This window comes from Hemibagrus wyckioides, linkage group LG20, assembly GCF_019097595.1.
Source record: "Hemibagrus wyckioides isolate EC202008001 linkage group LG20, SWU_Hwy_1.0, whole genome shotgun sequence".
Classification (NCBI taxonomy): domain Eukaryota; kingdom Metazoa; phylum Chordata; class Actinopteri; order Siluriformes; family Bagridae; genus Hemibagrus; species Hemibagrus wyckioides.
In genome coordinates, this window is record NC_080729.1 from 5073027 (window position 1) to 5087705 (window position 14679).

At 38.5% G+C, this 14679-nt stretch overlaps 3 protein-coding genes across 9 annotated transcripts in view; 1 reads left to right on the forward strand and 2 right to left on the reverse strand.

Moving 5' to 3' along the window:
• Window positions 1–14679, forward strand: part of LOC131370748 (syntaxin-1A) — a 136012-nt gene that overhangs the window by 24697 nt on the left and 96636 nt on the right. For all 7 annotated transcript variants that reach the window (XR_009207462.1, XM_058418201.1, XM_058418205.1 and 4 more), the window contains exon 3: window positions 14511–14610. Coding sequence is in view for 6 of the 7 variants with exons in the window: in XM_058418201.1 (XP_058274184.1) it covers window positions 14511–14610 (100 nt within the window). In the remaining variant the exon portion in view is untranslated. The remainder of the gene's footprint in view (window positions 1–14510; window positions 14611–14679) is intronic.
• On the reverse strand, window positions 6239–7331 carry LOC131371245 (gamma-crystallin M2-like). The gene is made up of 3 exons (XM_058419120.1): window positions 7323–7331; window positions 6614–6859; window positions 6239–6523 (listed from the first exon to the last, which is right to left on the reverse strand). The coding sequence occupies exons 1-3, from the start codon at window positions 7329–7331 to the stop codon at window positions 6239–6241; spliced, it is 540 nt and encodes a 179-aa protein (XP_058275103.1).
• LOC131371246 (gamma-crystallin M2-like) lies at window positions 10413–12309 on the reverse strand. Its single transcript, XM_058419121.1, has 5 exons — window positions 12230–12309; window positions 11282–11299; window positions 11147–11228; window positions 10784–11053; window positions 10413–10697 (listed from the first exon to the last, which is right to left on the reverse strand). Exons 1-5 carry the CDS (start codon window positions 12307–12309, stop codon window positions 10413–10415), a joined length of 735 nt encoding a protein of 244 aa, XP_058275104.1.

Genomic DNA, 14679 nt, shown 5'->3' on the forward strand with positions numbered 1-14679 from the left:
GTAAGGATTTGTCATCAACGAGGGTCAAAGAGTGCAATTAGACTCCCCACTCATTCAAGAGCCTGTCACTAATTAACAATTCAAGGGCAGATCCGACAGGGTGGCAGACAGCAAACAGACCACACCAGCCTTTTGCCCTTCTGACTCCCTCTCTTCTGCCTCCAGCTGCTATTTTTGAAAAAGAAATTTCAGAAATAGTTTTTTTTTTTCAGTGACAGAGATCAGACAAGGCAAGAGCTAGAGTGCTATTCTTTGTAAAAGGGGTCACTAATTAACGCTCATTTTGTGTTCATTTCCACTGAGAGACAGCAGCTCTCATTGTACCCCGGCGCATTAGTGAGGTAGAGCAATTAGCACGATAGCCGACACAACACGTTTCTAAAAATAAACCACAACTAGCACTGCTTTCAGAACGCTTTACTGTGAATTGCTATCTCAGTCCTTTCCAAGTTTAGTCTTACATTTCATCTGTGATAATGAGGACTTTCAATTTCCATTGCTTATTTCTGTATTTAAATTCGTTTATGGCGCTTCAATCTAACTTAAAGGAGAAGTTCACTTCCAGAACAAAAATCTACAAATCATTTACTCACCCCTTTGTCATCCAAGATGTTCATGTCTTTCTTTCTTCGGTCGTATAGAAATGATGTTTCTTGAGGAAAACCTTTCAGGATTTTTCTCCATATAGTCGACTTCGATGGTGCCCGTGAGATTGACCTTCCAAAATGCAGTTTAAATGCAGCTTCAAAGAGCTCTAAATGATCCCAGCCCAGGAAGGAGGCTCTTATCTGGCCAAACCATGTGTCATTTTCTTAGAAAAATAATAGAATTGTATACTTTTTAACCACAAAAGCTCATCTAGCGCTAGCTGTGGGATGCACGTCCGTGAAGAAGGTCACGCGTGACGTAGGTGGAACTACAGACCCGGTATTTATTAGCGTGGAGATGGAGGACCGCTCCGAAGCTGTTGCGTGTGGAATGACACAAAGTTATATGTACCCTTTTTGTTAGTTAAGAGCATTTGGTTTATTTGCATTTCTTGGTCTTTGCACATTTGCTTTGTAAACACTGGGTCTGTAGCTCCGCCTGCGTGACCTTTCGACGTGATTGCGTAGTATGTAGCGTTGCGGACGCGCACTTTTTAAGCTGCGCGTCCGCAACTTAAAAAGTGCGGACCATCTAGCACAAGCTCTGGGATGCACATCCAAGATGCTAAGTACTACTTAATCATGTCCCAGAGCTAGTACTTAGCACAAGAATCCATAGGTAGAAATATATTGGCACTTTAAGACGACTCTAGAGCAAGAAACTTTTCAGAACAATTTCTCATCTCCAGTATTTTACCTTTACAGTTATTTACTCTGACGTTTACATATTTGGCAGACACTTTTAGCTCAAATGATTTGCGATGAGAGACAGGATACAATCCAAGCAGACGGAAGTTCGAGGTCTTGCTCAAAACCCTCTGGCAGTCATAAGATTTTAAAATGACAACTTTACGATCACTCACTGAGCAACCTGACCACTTTTATGTCTGAGCTTCTGCTTTGTAATATTTTTTGCTCGGTATTCAGGAGCAGCAGAAGAGAAATGGAAATCAGCCGTATCCTAGCAGCACCGTTATTGCCGACGGGATTCACCATGTAATATGTGAAAGAAAAGAGAAAAGAAAGCATAGTTGAGACAGGTCAAGCTTTATATTTCAACCACCACAAGAACGATTAAGCTTTTATGTAATGAAAGTTGACGTGTAGTGTGTGTGTGTGTGTGTGTGTTTGTCGGTGTGTGGCTTTTCTAATCCTAGGTTGGGATTTCTCCTAAGACTCTGAGTGTAGATTAACTCACACCATTCAGTGTCTTATTAGATCAGGACTTTAAGGAGGCACTGGAGTGAAAAGAGGATCGATGAGGAGGGCAGAGGAAGGTCTTCAGCTAGGCTTGGATGTAGGTGTGTGTTTATTAGCTCAAGGGGTATTAAATCATGGCTTCTCAAATTTTCTCCAGCTGTTTAATTGTAAAAGAAAATCTATTGACTTCTTCAATACAGATTTATTTTTTAATGATACAATTTTTTAATGATACAATTATAATACTATTATTTTAATGTTAGGAATATTGAGATAATATAAATGTGACAGTGGCTATTATTCTGGCTATTTATTAGAAGTAGGGTTAATTCCTGAATTTTGCACAAAATAATTTGTCATTTGTTTTTAGATTCAAGACAGATGAAGTCGATTTTGATAATTTGGAAAAAGTAAAAAGCAATACTAACTAAAATAGCCAGCTCAAATACAAACTTTATACAAAGGTTGTGGTTTCACTCAGTATTCTGTGAAGGTTATCATATAAATCTGTATTTATATTTATAACTGTATCTGTTCAGTGCTTTAAATACCTCTATCTCTGCTCAGATTTCAAATGGTGGCGTGGGCGTGGCCTAATCTGGACATATATTTTGAAATACATAAATAAATAAATATGAAACTTCCCACTATGTGCCAAAAATTACTGGCTTAAACCCAGATTTAGAAATTCCAGCACTCTCAGCATGGTGTGAATTCTGGCTCAGTTCTTCAGCCTCATTATTGGTCTGTAGAGTTGTTTTATTTATTATTTTAATCCCACTGTTATTATATTTGTTTGTAATAGTTTGTGATATTTTATCACAGATTGTATATTGAATTTGGTTCATTTCCAAAATTTAAAAAAGCCTAATTGAAATCAATGCGACTACTTACTAAGGATGAACGAATGAATCGATGCATTGTGCAGAGCTGCAAGAAAACTTGAAACCATTTAGAATATCTGATCAAACTATAAAAAATAAACCATAAGTGGTTAATGCTCTGGTTGTTGATTGGAAGATCAGGGTTCAAGCCCCTACAATGCCAAGGTGCTACTGATAGTGTAACCCATCAGTAGCACCTTGGCATTGTAGTGGCTTGAACCCTGATCTTCCAATGCTTATATTAAGAAAAGAATCACTGTATTGTATATAAGTGGGAAAAAGCTAACAAACTAAATCTATTAACAGCTTCATATTGTTCATAGTAACAGTTAATGTATGGTGTAATTGAAGGTTGGGGTTCAAACCCAGGCACCACTAAGCTGTCAATGTTTGGCCCCTGAGCAAGGACCTTAACCATCTCTACTCCAGGAGTACCGTAGAGTTGAGATATGCGAAGAAAGAATTTCACTGTGCTCTGTGATAGACTGGCGACCTGCCCAGGGTGTACCCCTGCCTTTCGCCCAATGTGCGCTGGGATAAGCTCCAGCAGACCCCCGTGACCCTAATTAGGAATAAAGCGGGTATCGACAATGGATGGATGGAATTTCACTGTATGTGTAATGTACATGTTACAAATAAAGGCTTCTTCTTCTAGTTTATTCACACAAAACGGTCGTATGTGACTTGTGGTAGCTTAGTGGTTATGGTGTTGGACTACTCATCTGAAGGTTGTGAGTTTGAATCCCATGTCCTCCAAGCTGCCACTGCTGGACCCGTGAGCAAGACCCTTAACACTTGGTTGAATAAAATGAGCTAAATTCTAAGTTGCTCTGGATAAGGTGTCTGTCAAATGTAAATGGTTCATTTGACTGACTGGTCTGTAGAGATTCCTGACCTCAACCTGATAGAACACCTTTGGGATAAATCAGAGTGGAGACCAGGCCTTCTTGATTAGCTTTTCTTGATCAACTTTTAAAGGTTCTACATACATGACCCCACAATACAGGTAAAAAAGGAGGGCACTCAAACCATAAACCACCCAAAGAACCCTCAATGAAGCTGTTTTCCTGAAGATTGCAGGAACCACCATGCAGGTTTGGAACATACACTATATTGCCAAACGTTTTGGGACACCCTCCAAATCATTGAGTGCAGGTGTTGTTTTTCAGGGGTTGGGCTCGGCCCCTTAGTTCCAGTGAAAGGAACTCTTAATGCTTCAACATACTGAGACAGTTTGGGCAATTTCATGCTCCCAACCTTGTGGGAACAATTTGAGGATGACCCCTTCCTGTTCCAACATGTCTGCACACCAGTGCACAAAGCAAGGTCCATAAAGACATGGAAGAGCGAGTTTGGTGTGGAGGAACTTGACTGCCCTGCACAGAGTCCTGACCTCAACCCGATAAAACATCTTTGGGATGAATCAGAGCAGAGCCAGGCCTTGTTGAGCCAGGTCTTCTCCTCCAACATCGGTACCAGACCTCACAAATGCGCTTCTAGAGGAATGGTCAAAAATTCCCATAGCTGCAAAGGACGGGCCAACTCCATATTACATTCATGTGCATGTAAAAGTAGACATCCCAAAACTTTTGGCAATATATTGTATATAAATCTAGAGCACTGAATTGTGATAGTGTGTTTTTTAAATTTTCTGTTTCAAATGGCACCACGCTGGACCGAAAAGAATGGGAAGGCTGAGAAGGTTGCAAAATTAAACTAGATCTCTACTTCAATAGTATCGGAAACACGGACGTGCCATAGGAAAAAAAATCTAAAGTGGAAACTCATGCAGAAGCTCAAACGTTAAAAATCAAATGATATTCATATGATATCATATCATATGAATATCATATGATGATATTTCATATGATGATATTTCAAAATAAAATGATATTCATTGTAATCAGTTGCATTTGTCACTGTGTACAACTTTGGGAAAGTAAATATGTATCTGGAACATGACCAACATTTCCAGTCGTATTCTTATTCAAAATGCATGTATGTGTGTGTGTGTGTGTGTATGTCTGGTACGCAAATATCGATATCCTACAAACTCATTTACTTAATGACCCATAAAACGCATCTGCATTCTGGAACTATTCAAGGCCTCCGTGGCGCACCTCAGCCTGGTGTTTGATAAACCGGGCTCCCAGCGGAAACAAGCCAATTATCAGCGTATTAAAAATGCAGATGCAGTAGGCAGGCTATTAAGGGCATAATGAGTGATTTTTATATGGCAAAGGAGTAGAATGATGGATGGGGGATGATACTATATGATGCAGGTTTGATTTTACGGCTTTTAAAGAATTATGTAAGATAAATGATATTAGGACCGTGAATATCTTCACTGACACTGACTGAGTAACACACTTTTTCAGAGCAGAAGGACGCCATTCTTAGACTTGGGTGTCACTCTTAGACGTCCATTTTTGTTTCTCAGGTTATCTTCTGTCAGTGATGTCAGTAACTGGGCAATATGTGGCCAGAATTTGAATTTACTGACGTTGCGTAAATGCATTATTTCTCTCAATTCCGCTTGTCTTCGGTTCACGAAGCGAGGAAACTTTTTGATTAACTCCACTTACCTTTAAATGATGAGTAATGTGTCTCCATGACCAGATATTGAACTGATTGCTAGCATTTCTTTCCAGTCCAGATGTCGCTGCCATCCAGCACTCCTTTGGGTCAGCCTTGGCAGCCTGGGTTCTTTCTTTTTTGTGGGTTGTCAAGTTTTTTTTTTTTTTTTATCTCACTACTCCACTACAGCAGGCTCTTTCCATAGAGTGATTCTCTCAGAAATGGCAGCCAGACTGTTTGGCTGTCATACAGCTCATCAAGAACCAGCTTCAGTGTTTCAACCTCTGTAGCAAGCTGCAATCTGTCTGCATCCAGTACTGTCGGCTGGCACCAAATGCAGGTAAGGGGAAAAGGAAAGGAAAGTGTTTTTGCACTTTTTTAGATTCTCAAGCACTCAGTGAAGGTTTGGCCTCTGGTCCATGTCTGGAACCACAGTTTTAGATCCTCTTCATTGACAAATCTTCTCCAGCCATATCTGTCCTGGACAAGCTTTGTCCTGGATTTGATGGATTTCTGATGATGTTGTTAACGTTTCTGTAGCAAGAGTATTTTAGGCAGGGTTTTGCTTGCCCAATGTGCAACCCTCCTCCTTTCACATCCTGGGCTTGGGACCAGGCAAAAGCAGAGATCATAGTGGCAGTTGGCATACTCTTCCTAAAGGTTTTGAACAGGAACCATATATGGAAACTAACAGAAATCTTAGATCAAGGTCTTTGTAAGCTAGGAATATTTTAAAGATGGTGGTTCAAAGATGAATAAAGTAAATGGCCCTGATCTAGAGATTTCTAAAGCTGTACTATAATTGTAATGGTCCACTGAAACCCAGAAGCTGAAGAATGAAGATGGAGCCCATCTTCATTCATACACAAAAGACAGACCAGGAGAGTCTTTTTAAACCATTTTATTCAGCATTTGTGCAATTCATTTGGTTCAATACCAGGAATCTATGATGCGTCTCATGCTCATGAACCTCATGCCGGTCATTCCCATCATCTCCCTGAAACTGCGGTACTCTCCGGGCCTGAAGTACCACATCCTGCCTCGGTAGTGAGGAAGCTCATACATGAGCCAGTGGCCCTCCATAACGTGGCACGAGTGGCATCCGCCGGACCAGTGGTATCGATCGGTGATGGAGTCGCAGTCGTCAGTCACGTCCATCTGCTGCCCCATGAAGTTCTCCCTCTCATACATCCTTATTCTGTAGGGGCCCCTGTACTGTTTCATGAAATAGAACCAATTTTAGCAAAATTAAAAAGTATCTTTCATTTATTGAAGGTTATCATGTAACAGAGTTGATTTGCGTACCATTGGGATCATGCGGCAGGACCTGATCCAGTTGTTGCCCCAGCCCCACATGCTCATGTAGTCGGCGTACTCGCCCCTCCTGAGGAAATACTGGTTTCCCATGAAGTTGGGGCGATCGTACACCATCCAGCAGCCGCTCTCCACCCTGCACGAGTGACAGCGGCTCAGGTAGGGCGACATGTCCGAACAGTCGCTGCTGCACTCATAGGAGCGGCCCATGAAGTTCCTCTCCTCGTAGAAGATGATCTGTTTTTTTGGGGGCAAAACATTTAATTTAGTTTAGTATATTTAATCTCTTATTGTCATTTCATTTGTTAACAATATTAGAAGCTCTTCATGGATCGAGACATTAAACAGATTTGAGAAGAATGGTCAAATACACAAATGCGATTCTAAAGATCCCTATGAAAGGTACAAAGAAAGCTAAAGTGTTCCCTGGCCAGATTAGGGCTTCTGGGCCTCTCCACTGGAGCCAGGCCTGTGGGTGAGGTTCTGAGCATCTGATGACCAGGCCTTCTCCTGATACTAGTTGTAAATATAAGTCAAATAGAGCAAAAGCAGCTTCAGAATTTTTTACACTTTGCTACTATCAGACACATATAACCTGGATATCTGTCAAAGTATATTTTTATTCAACATTAACATGGATCATTTTGACCCAAATTGTAATGATAAATTATAAATCTTTCATTAAAACTCTGGTACTCACTCTAGCCATGGTGATGTTCTTAGTCACAGCAGTGGATTTGGTAGACGGAGCAGTTTCCAGTTGGTGAACTGACACTGTGCCACATTTAACCCCTGAATTTATATCTAACCAGAACAAAACGATGCACACCCCTCTATTGTGAAATGTCCTGAGCAAGCAACAGTGAACAGAGCAGAAGTGCATTCGTTCCATTTCCATGTGCCTCGGTTCTCGATAAAACTTAACAATGGGACTGATTGATGAGACAAAGCAGCCGAAATCCATTCTTTATATGATGTCCGTATGTCCATTAAGCAAACTGTACACAATTCATGCATATATCAAGTATATAACAGGCTTGTTAGCTTTATTATTATTACTTTTAGCATTGGGTTTTTTTGGTTCTGACTTCGGGATGACTTCGTTTAATTTCCTTATTTACGTGATGCTGAGCGCTAGAGGCAGCCTTTTATAATAACTGAACTGTTCATATATTCATCAGAGCATATATTCATGCTCATTTCTTACAGTAGTAACAAGCATTGTTATATAAAAAAATTATGTAAATAAAAATACATAAAATAAACAAACACATCTATCTATCTATCTATCTATCTATCTATCTATCTATCTATCTATCTATCTATCTATCTATCTATCTATCATTTGTGTATCTTTTTTTTCTTTCTATCTATCTATCTATCTATCTATCTATCTATCTATCTATCTATCTATCTATCTATCTATCTATCTATCTATCTATCTATCTATCTATCTATCTATCATTTGTGTATCTTTTTTTTCTATCTATCTATCTATCTATCTATCTATCTATCTATCTATCTATCTATCTATCTATCTATCTATCATTTGTGTATCTTTTTTTTCTATCTATCTATCTATCTATCTATCTATCTATCTATCTATCTATCTATCTATCTATCTATCTATCTATCATTTATGTATCTACCTATCTATCTATCTATCTATCTATCTATCTATCTATCTATCTATCTATCTATCTATCTATCTATCTATCTATCTATCATTTGTGTATCTTTTTTTCTATCTATCTATCTATCTATCTATCTATCTATCTATCTATCTATCTATCTATCTATCTATCTATCTATCTATCTATCATTTGTGTATCTTTTTTTTCTATCTATCTATCTATCTATCTATCTATCTATCTATCTATCTATCTATCTATCTATCTATCTATCTATCTATCTATCTATCTATCTATCTATCATTTGTGTATCTTTTTTTCTATCTATCTATCTATCTATCTATCTATCTATCTATCTATCTATCTATCTATCTATCTATCTATCTATCTATCTATCTATCTATCATTTGTGTATCTTTTTTTTCTATCTATCTATCTATCTGTCTGTCTGTCTGTCTGTCTGTCTGTCTGTCTGTCTGTCTGTCCATCTATCTATTTATCCAGTTCTCATTAATTGCTCACTTGAATGACATGTTTGATGAATGAACTTTTATTTTTTAATTTAATGAATTTTATCTAAAATGTAAAAGTCTTTTATAAAATTGAAATATTTTTGCACGGCTTTTTAAACTGAACATTTGTGCAATATTTCTAATTTCTAATTATTATTATAATGTTTTGGTGAAATATTTGTAAGCACTGATACGTCTGTAAACCTGTCTGCTCGTTATGTACTGCAGTAACACAACCGTCTCTAGAGCCAGCTTTTCTAATGGAAATACTGACCAAGCTTGGAGATGGCAATGAATTTGGAATGAACTGCAACTGTTTAGGGAAAGATATTTGTCTACTTTTTTGGGTGTGAACTGTTGGAATTTTTTCCAACAGTTAGCTAGCTTTTAACTAGCTATTTCTAGAGCTAATGAATAAGGAAGTCAGAGGCTAAGGGGGCGGAGAGCTATTTGTTGGGATTGATTTTATTTGTATATCACTTTTTAAAGTATGAATCAGCGTTATTGGAAAATATAAATGCAGGATCTAAATGATAAATTTAAAATTCATATTTATTCTTAATGAGCAAGCCAAGGCCAAATGGTGGCAAGGAAAATGTCGCATTAGCTTTATACTTCATACTGAATTAGTCCAGCAAAAGAAAGGACTCTCCACATTATGAAATTTTTTATGATTTTATGAGAAACCTGTAATTTATCAGTGTCTGTCAATATCCAAACATCTGAGTTCACGTTAGAAGAAGTACATCATAGTACAAAGTCAGTCCCCTTACTGGAATTAAAATAAAGCATGGGATAATAAGTAGGGTTTTTTTTTCTTCAAGTATTTAAAGTACAATTTTCATGATTGTATCTGGATTTTATTTATTTATTTATTTATTTATTTATTTATATTTTCTTTAAATAAAAAAGACACCTCCTACCCAACCAAATCCTGAGAAATCTCAAGCCACTAAGAAATATTTGCTTTTTTAATGATTCAGAGTTTTTGCTGATGAAATAAAGGAACTCAAGATGTTTACAGTTGCTTTACAAGGTTCCTTAATTCATTATTCCTTTACATCTGGATCTGTGTACATCTGCAAACGCCACAGAAGCAGAATTTTCTTTTAACTTAGTTCCTAAATTTTGTTTATTTCATGCGAGGAGTGGCCGGGTGTTCATCGCACTGCATGTTGTGTACTGTATATTACTGTGTACATGAGAAAAAAAGGGATGATGTGGCTTGTACAAAAAAGAATGTTTAAAGATGACAATAATAAAGCATGCTTTTATTCTCAGCTTCAGGTTCGAGCCATATACATTTACATTTCTGTAATGGATATAGTGACCTGCGACCTGGTCACAGTGGTTGCTAAGTTGCTTTAGTGGCATTTGCTAGGCAAACTTACATTTTATCCAATTTTTATTTAGTTGTAATGTGAAACAAGTCACCATAATTAATAGCCAGGAACTAAACGGTAACTCTAATGTTTATAAGCTAGGAATATTATAAAGAAGGTGGTTCAAAGATTGTAAATGTTCTAGAGATTTCTAAAGCTGTACTATATTTGCAATAGACCAGTGGAACCCTTCAACAAAAGACATCAAAGACCAGTAAAGTTCTTTTTAAACCATTTTATTCAGCATTTGCGCAATTCATTTGGTTCAATACCAGGAATCCATGATGCGTCTCATGCTCATGAACCTCATGCTGGTCATTCCCATCATCTCCCTGAAACTGCGGTACTCTCCGGGCCTGAAGTACCACATCCTGCCTCGGTAGTGAGGAAGCTCGTACATGAGCCAGTGGCCCTCCATAACGTGGCACGAGTGGCATCCGCCGGACCAGTGGTATCGATCGGTGATGGAGTCGCAGTCGTCAGTCACGTCCATCTGCTGCCCCATGAAGTTCTCCCTCTCATACATCCTTATTCTGTAGGGGCCCCTGTACTGTTTCATGAAATAGAACCAATTTTAGCAAAAACAGTATCTTTCATTTATTGAAGGTTATCATGTAACAGAGTTGATTTGCGTACCATTGGGATCATGCGGCAGGACCTGATCCAGTTGTTGCCCCAGCCCCACATGCTCATGTAGTCGGCGTACTCGCCCCTCCTGAGGAAATACTGGTTTCCCATGAAGTTGGGGCGATCGTACACCATCCAGCAGCCGCTCTCCACCCTGCACGAGTGACAGCGGCTCAGGTAGGGCGACATGTCCGAACAGTCGCTGCTGCACTCATAGGAGCGGCCCATGAAGTTCCTCTCCTCGTAGAAGATGATCTGTTCAGACAGAACGAACACATTTCAGGCATTAAACATTTCAATAGCACAAATTTCACAGTTACAACATACTGAAAACTTTCCTTCAGTTAAAGGTAAAATAATTCCATAACTCACCCTGGCCATGGTGATGAGTTTGTCGTTCGTCACAGCAGAGGATTTGATAGTTGGGTCAGTTTGCAGCTGGTGAACTGATACTCTGCAGCGTTTAACACATGAATTTATACAGGACCAGAACAAAAAAAAGGGCACCTTCTATTGTAGAGAATCCTGAGCAAGCAACAATGCAGGCGGTTTATAGTGGAGGTCTCTGGATAACTGAAGAGCTTTTGTTTGAATCAAATATCTAGAAGATTAACTCATGACGTGTAATAGATACAATGACCTGCGCTGACTGGCACTCGAATGTTTCACATAAAATGGCTTTTTTTTTTTTTGTTCCTTTTAAAAAATTATATGGTGAAGGTTTTTCTTTTCATTTTTGGTAGCAACCTTTTTTCTTTTTTCTTTTGATACATTATATGGTATAGGTTTTTTTTTTCTTGTTTGTTTTATTATTTTAAGAAATAATTTAGTTATATGGTGATTTTTTTTATTGATTTTTATTTTTATTTTTTACATTTTTGGAAGCAATCTTCTTTGTAAATGCTCTTTAACGGTCATAGCAAAAGCTTTTCCTTTTTTTTCCACCATAGGAAAGTCTTCAGCTAAAGCGCTTAGTAGTTTAAAAAAGAGGGAAATAAAACAATTTGGTGAAGAAACAACTTTTAGAGTTTATAGCTGGTCACAGTTGCTTATTTCCTTCTAACTCCAAATTACTTTGTTCCTTTAATTTTGTATTAAGTATTAACATATTCACTTATACTGCCACAGTGTACTACATTTGTATAATTCCAATTATTAATTCAAATCCTTAGGGCTGACTCTCAACAAAAAAAAAAAAAAATCCTCTACATTATGAATATTAATAGATGACATATTTTTCGATTTTCCTCAAACACAAAGCGCTTCAGAGACTGGAGTTGCCTAATGAAATTATGTTATCAGTTTGCCATGCCTTTAGAAGAGATATTTGTACAGTAATCTTTATTTTTAAATATGTTTAGATTTTATTATATTTTTATATTTATTATATTTATTTATATATTTTATTTACTTTATTTTATTTACATAACGTGGCACGAGTGTCATCCACTGGACCAGTGGTAGCGATCTGTGATGGAGCCACAGTCGTCAGTCATGTCCATCTGCTGCCCCATGAAGTTATTCCTCTCGTACATCCTTATTCTATAACAGCCCTGACCCGTCCTGCACTGTGTATTCTGACACCTTTCTATCAGAACCAGCATTAACTTCTTCAGCAATCTGAGCAACAGTAGCTCGTCTATTGGATCGGATCACAAGGACCAGCCTTCGCTCCCCACGTGCATCAATGAGCCTTGACCACCCATGACCCTGTCACCGGTTCACCACTGTTCCTACCTTGGACCACTTTTGATAGATACTGACCACTGCAGACCGGGAACACCTCCACAAGAGCTGCAGTTTTGGAGATGCTCTGATCCAGTGGTCTAGACATCACAATTTGGCCCTTCGTCAAACTCGCTCAAATCCTTACACTTGTCCATTTTTCCTGCTTCTAACATCAACTTTGAGGACAAAATGTTCACCTGCTGCCTAATATATCCCACCCACTAACAGGTGCCATGATGAGGAGATCATCAGTGTTATTCACTTCATCTCTCACTGCTCATAATGTTATGCCTGATCTGTGAATCTAAACATCATAAGGTTGGAGAGATTGTATTTTTGGACAAGACGGTATTAGGATGTGTGTCTTGATTTGGATTAAGATTTATTGTGATGATTGTTATTGAGATAATGCGCTATAGTTTAGTTTAGTTTCACAGAATAAAAAAAAGTTAACAAATAATGGCAAACCAGTTGATTTTAGCGCCTAATTGATTTTCCCGGACACCTTTATTACCCTTTTTTTCCTCCTGATTCAGTTTTTTTTATTGCTGTTTCTATTCTGCAGTCTGTTCTACATTCCCCTGATTGGTGCAAAATCAGCTGTATTTTTATAGCCATGTACAGGAAACGTTGCTAAGTTTATGAGCACCGTTTATAGGCAGTATTTGCAATCCAGGATTAATCCGGTAATGAAATCAAATCTCAAAGGGAAATTTTTCCCAGCATTATTATTCCCAGAATTATTATTCGCAGCAATGGCAACGCCTACCGATGGCACATTTCTATGCATTGAATTAGAGTTGTCTGGAAGTGTGAGAGAAGGACCTGTCTCTCCACTAATGTGATATTCTTGATAAGATAAGAAAAGATAAGATCCCCGAAGGAAACTCTTTTACCAGAGACTGCTTCAGAGTACAGAAGAGAAATAACTATAAATGAAATATGAATGAAATATGTTACATATACAAAATGTACAAAATTTGTGCTTTTAGATATTATATTAAGATAATATTGCACATGACATGATATGATATTGCACATGGTATAATACACAGATCAGGCATAACATTATGAGCAGTAAGAGGTGCTGATGATCTCCTCATCATGGCACCTGTTAATGGGTGGGATATATTAGGCAGCAAGTCAACATTTTGTCCTCAAAGTTGATGTGTTAGAAGCAGGAAAAATGGACAAGCGTAAGGATTTGAGCGAGTTTGACGAAGGGCCAAATTGTGATGGCTAGACCACTGGATCAGAGCATCTCCAAAACTGCAGCTCTTGTGGAGGTGTTCCTGGTCTGCAGTGGTCAGTATCTATCAAAAGTGGTCCAAGGAAGGAACAGTGGTGAACCGGAGACAGGGTCATGGATGGTCAAGGCTCACTGATGCACGTGGGGAGCGAAGGCTGCCCCGTGTGATCCGATCCAACAGACGAGCTACTGTTGCTCAAATTGCTGAAGAAGTTAATGCTGGTTCTGATAGAAAGGTGTCAGAATACACAGTGCATGACAGGTCAGGGCTGTTTTGGCAGCAAAAGGGGGACCAACACAATATTAGGCAGGTGGTTATAATGTTATGCCTGATTGGTGTATACCGTGATATTGTAGATTGCGTGCACATAATAATACACTGATACAATCAGTGTTAATTGTGTCATTGTGAAAGGGGAGGAGTTATAGAGATCAATGATAGAAAACACCTCCTGTGGTGTTCTCTGGTTGTCCTGGTGGTCTCAGTCTGGGGCTGAAAACTGAAGTTTGTCAGTTATTCTTCAGCTGACCCATACACACTCACTCAGCGACTTTATATACACAAGATCGCAGAATGAAGGAGCTTTTTCTTTTATTTCAAAAGGCATATGATGAATGAGATCAATCAACAGAACCAGAGCCAGAGATAATCAGTGGTTTTTTGTTGGATTCCAAAGCTTCTACAACCTCTTTTTTTTTGCTCTCAGGCAGTGGATACCAAAACTTAATCATGATTTGTTTTTGTTCTGTCTCTCTTAGGTGGAAGAGATACGCGGCTTCATCGACTCGCTGGCTGAGAAGGTAGAGGAGGTAAAGCGGAAACACAGCGCCATCCTTGCCGCACCGAATCCAGACGAAAGTAAGACGCTACTCGATAAAGCTTTATGAAGATGTTAATAATATGGCTCTGGAATGATAACAAATCAAC

Coding starts and splice junctions, on each gene's coding strand:
- LOC131371245 (XM_058419120.1), bottom strand. Junction 6,524..6,613: donor CCTGCCGCATGATCCCAATG/GTACGCAAATCA, acceptor TTCATGAAACAG/TACAGGGGCCCCTACAGAAT.
- LOC131371246 (XM_058419121.1), bottom strand. CDS start 12,309: ATGTACGAGAGGAATAACTTCATGGGGCAGCAGATGGACATGACTGAC. Junction 11,054..11,146: donor AACTCATCACCATGGCCAGG/GTGAGTTATGGA, acceptor TTTAATGCCTGA/AATGTGTTCGTTCTGTCTGA. Junction 10,698..10,783: donor CCTGCCGCATGATCCCAATG/GTACGCAAATCA, acceptor TTCATGAAACAG/TACAGGGGCCCCTACAGAAT.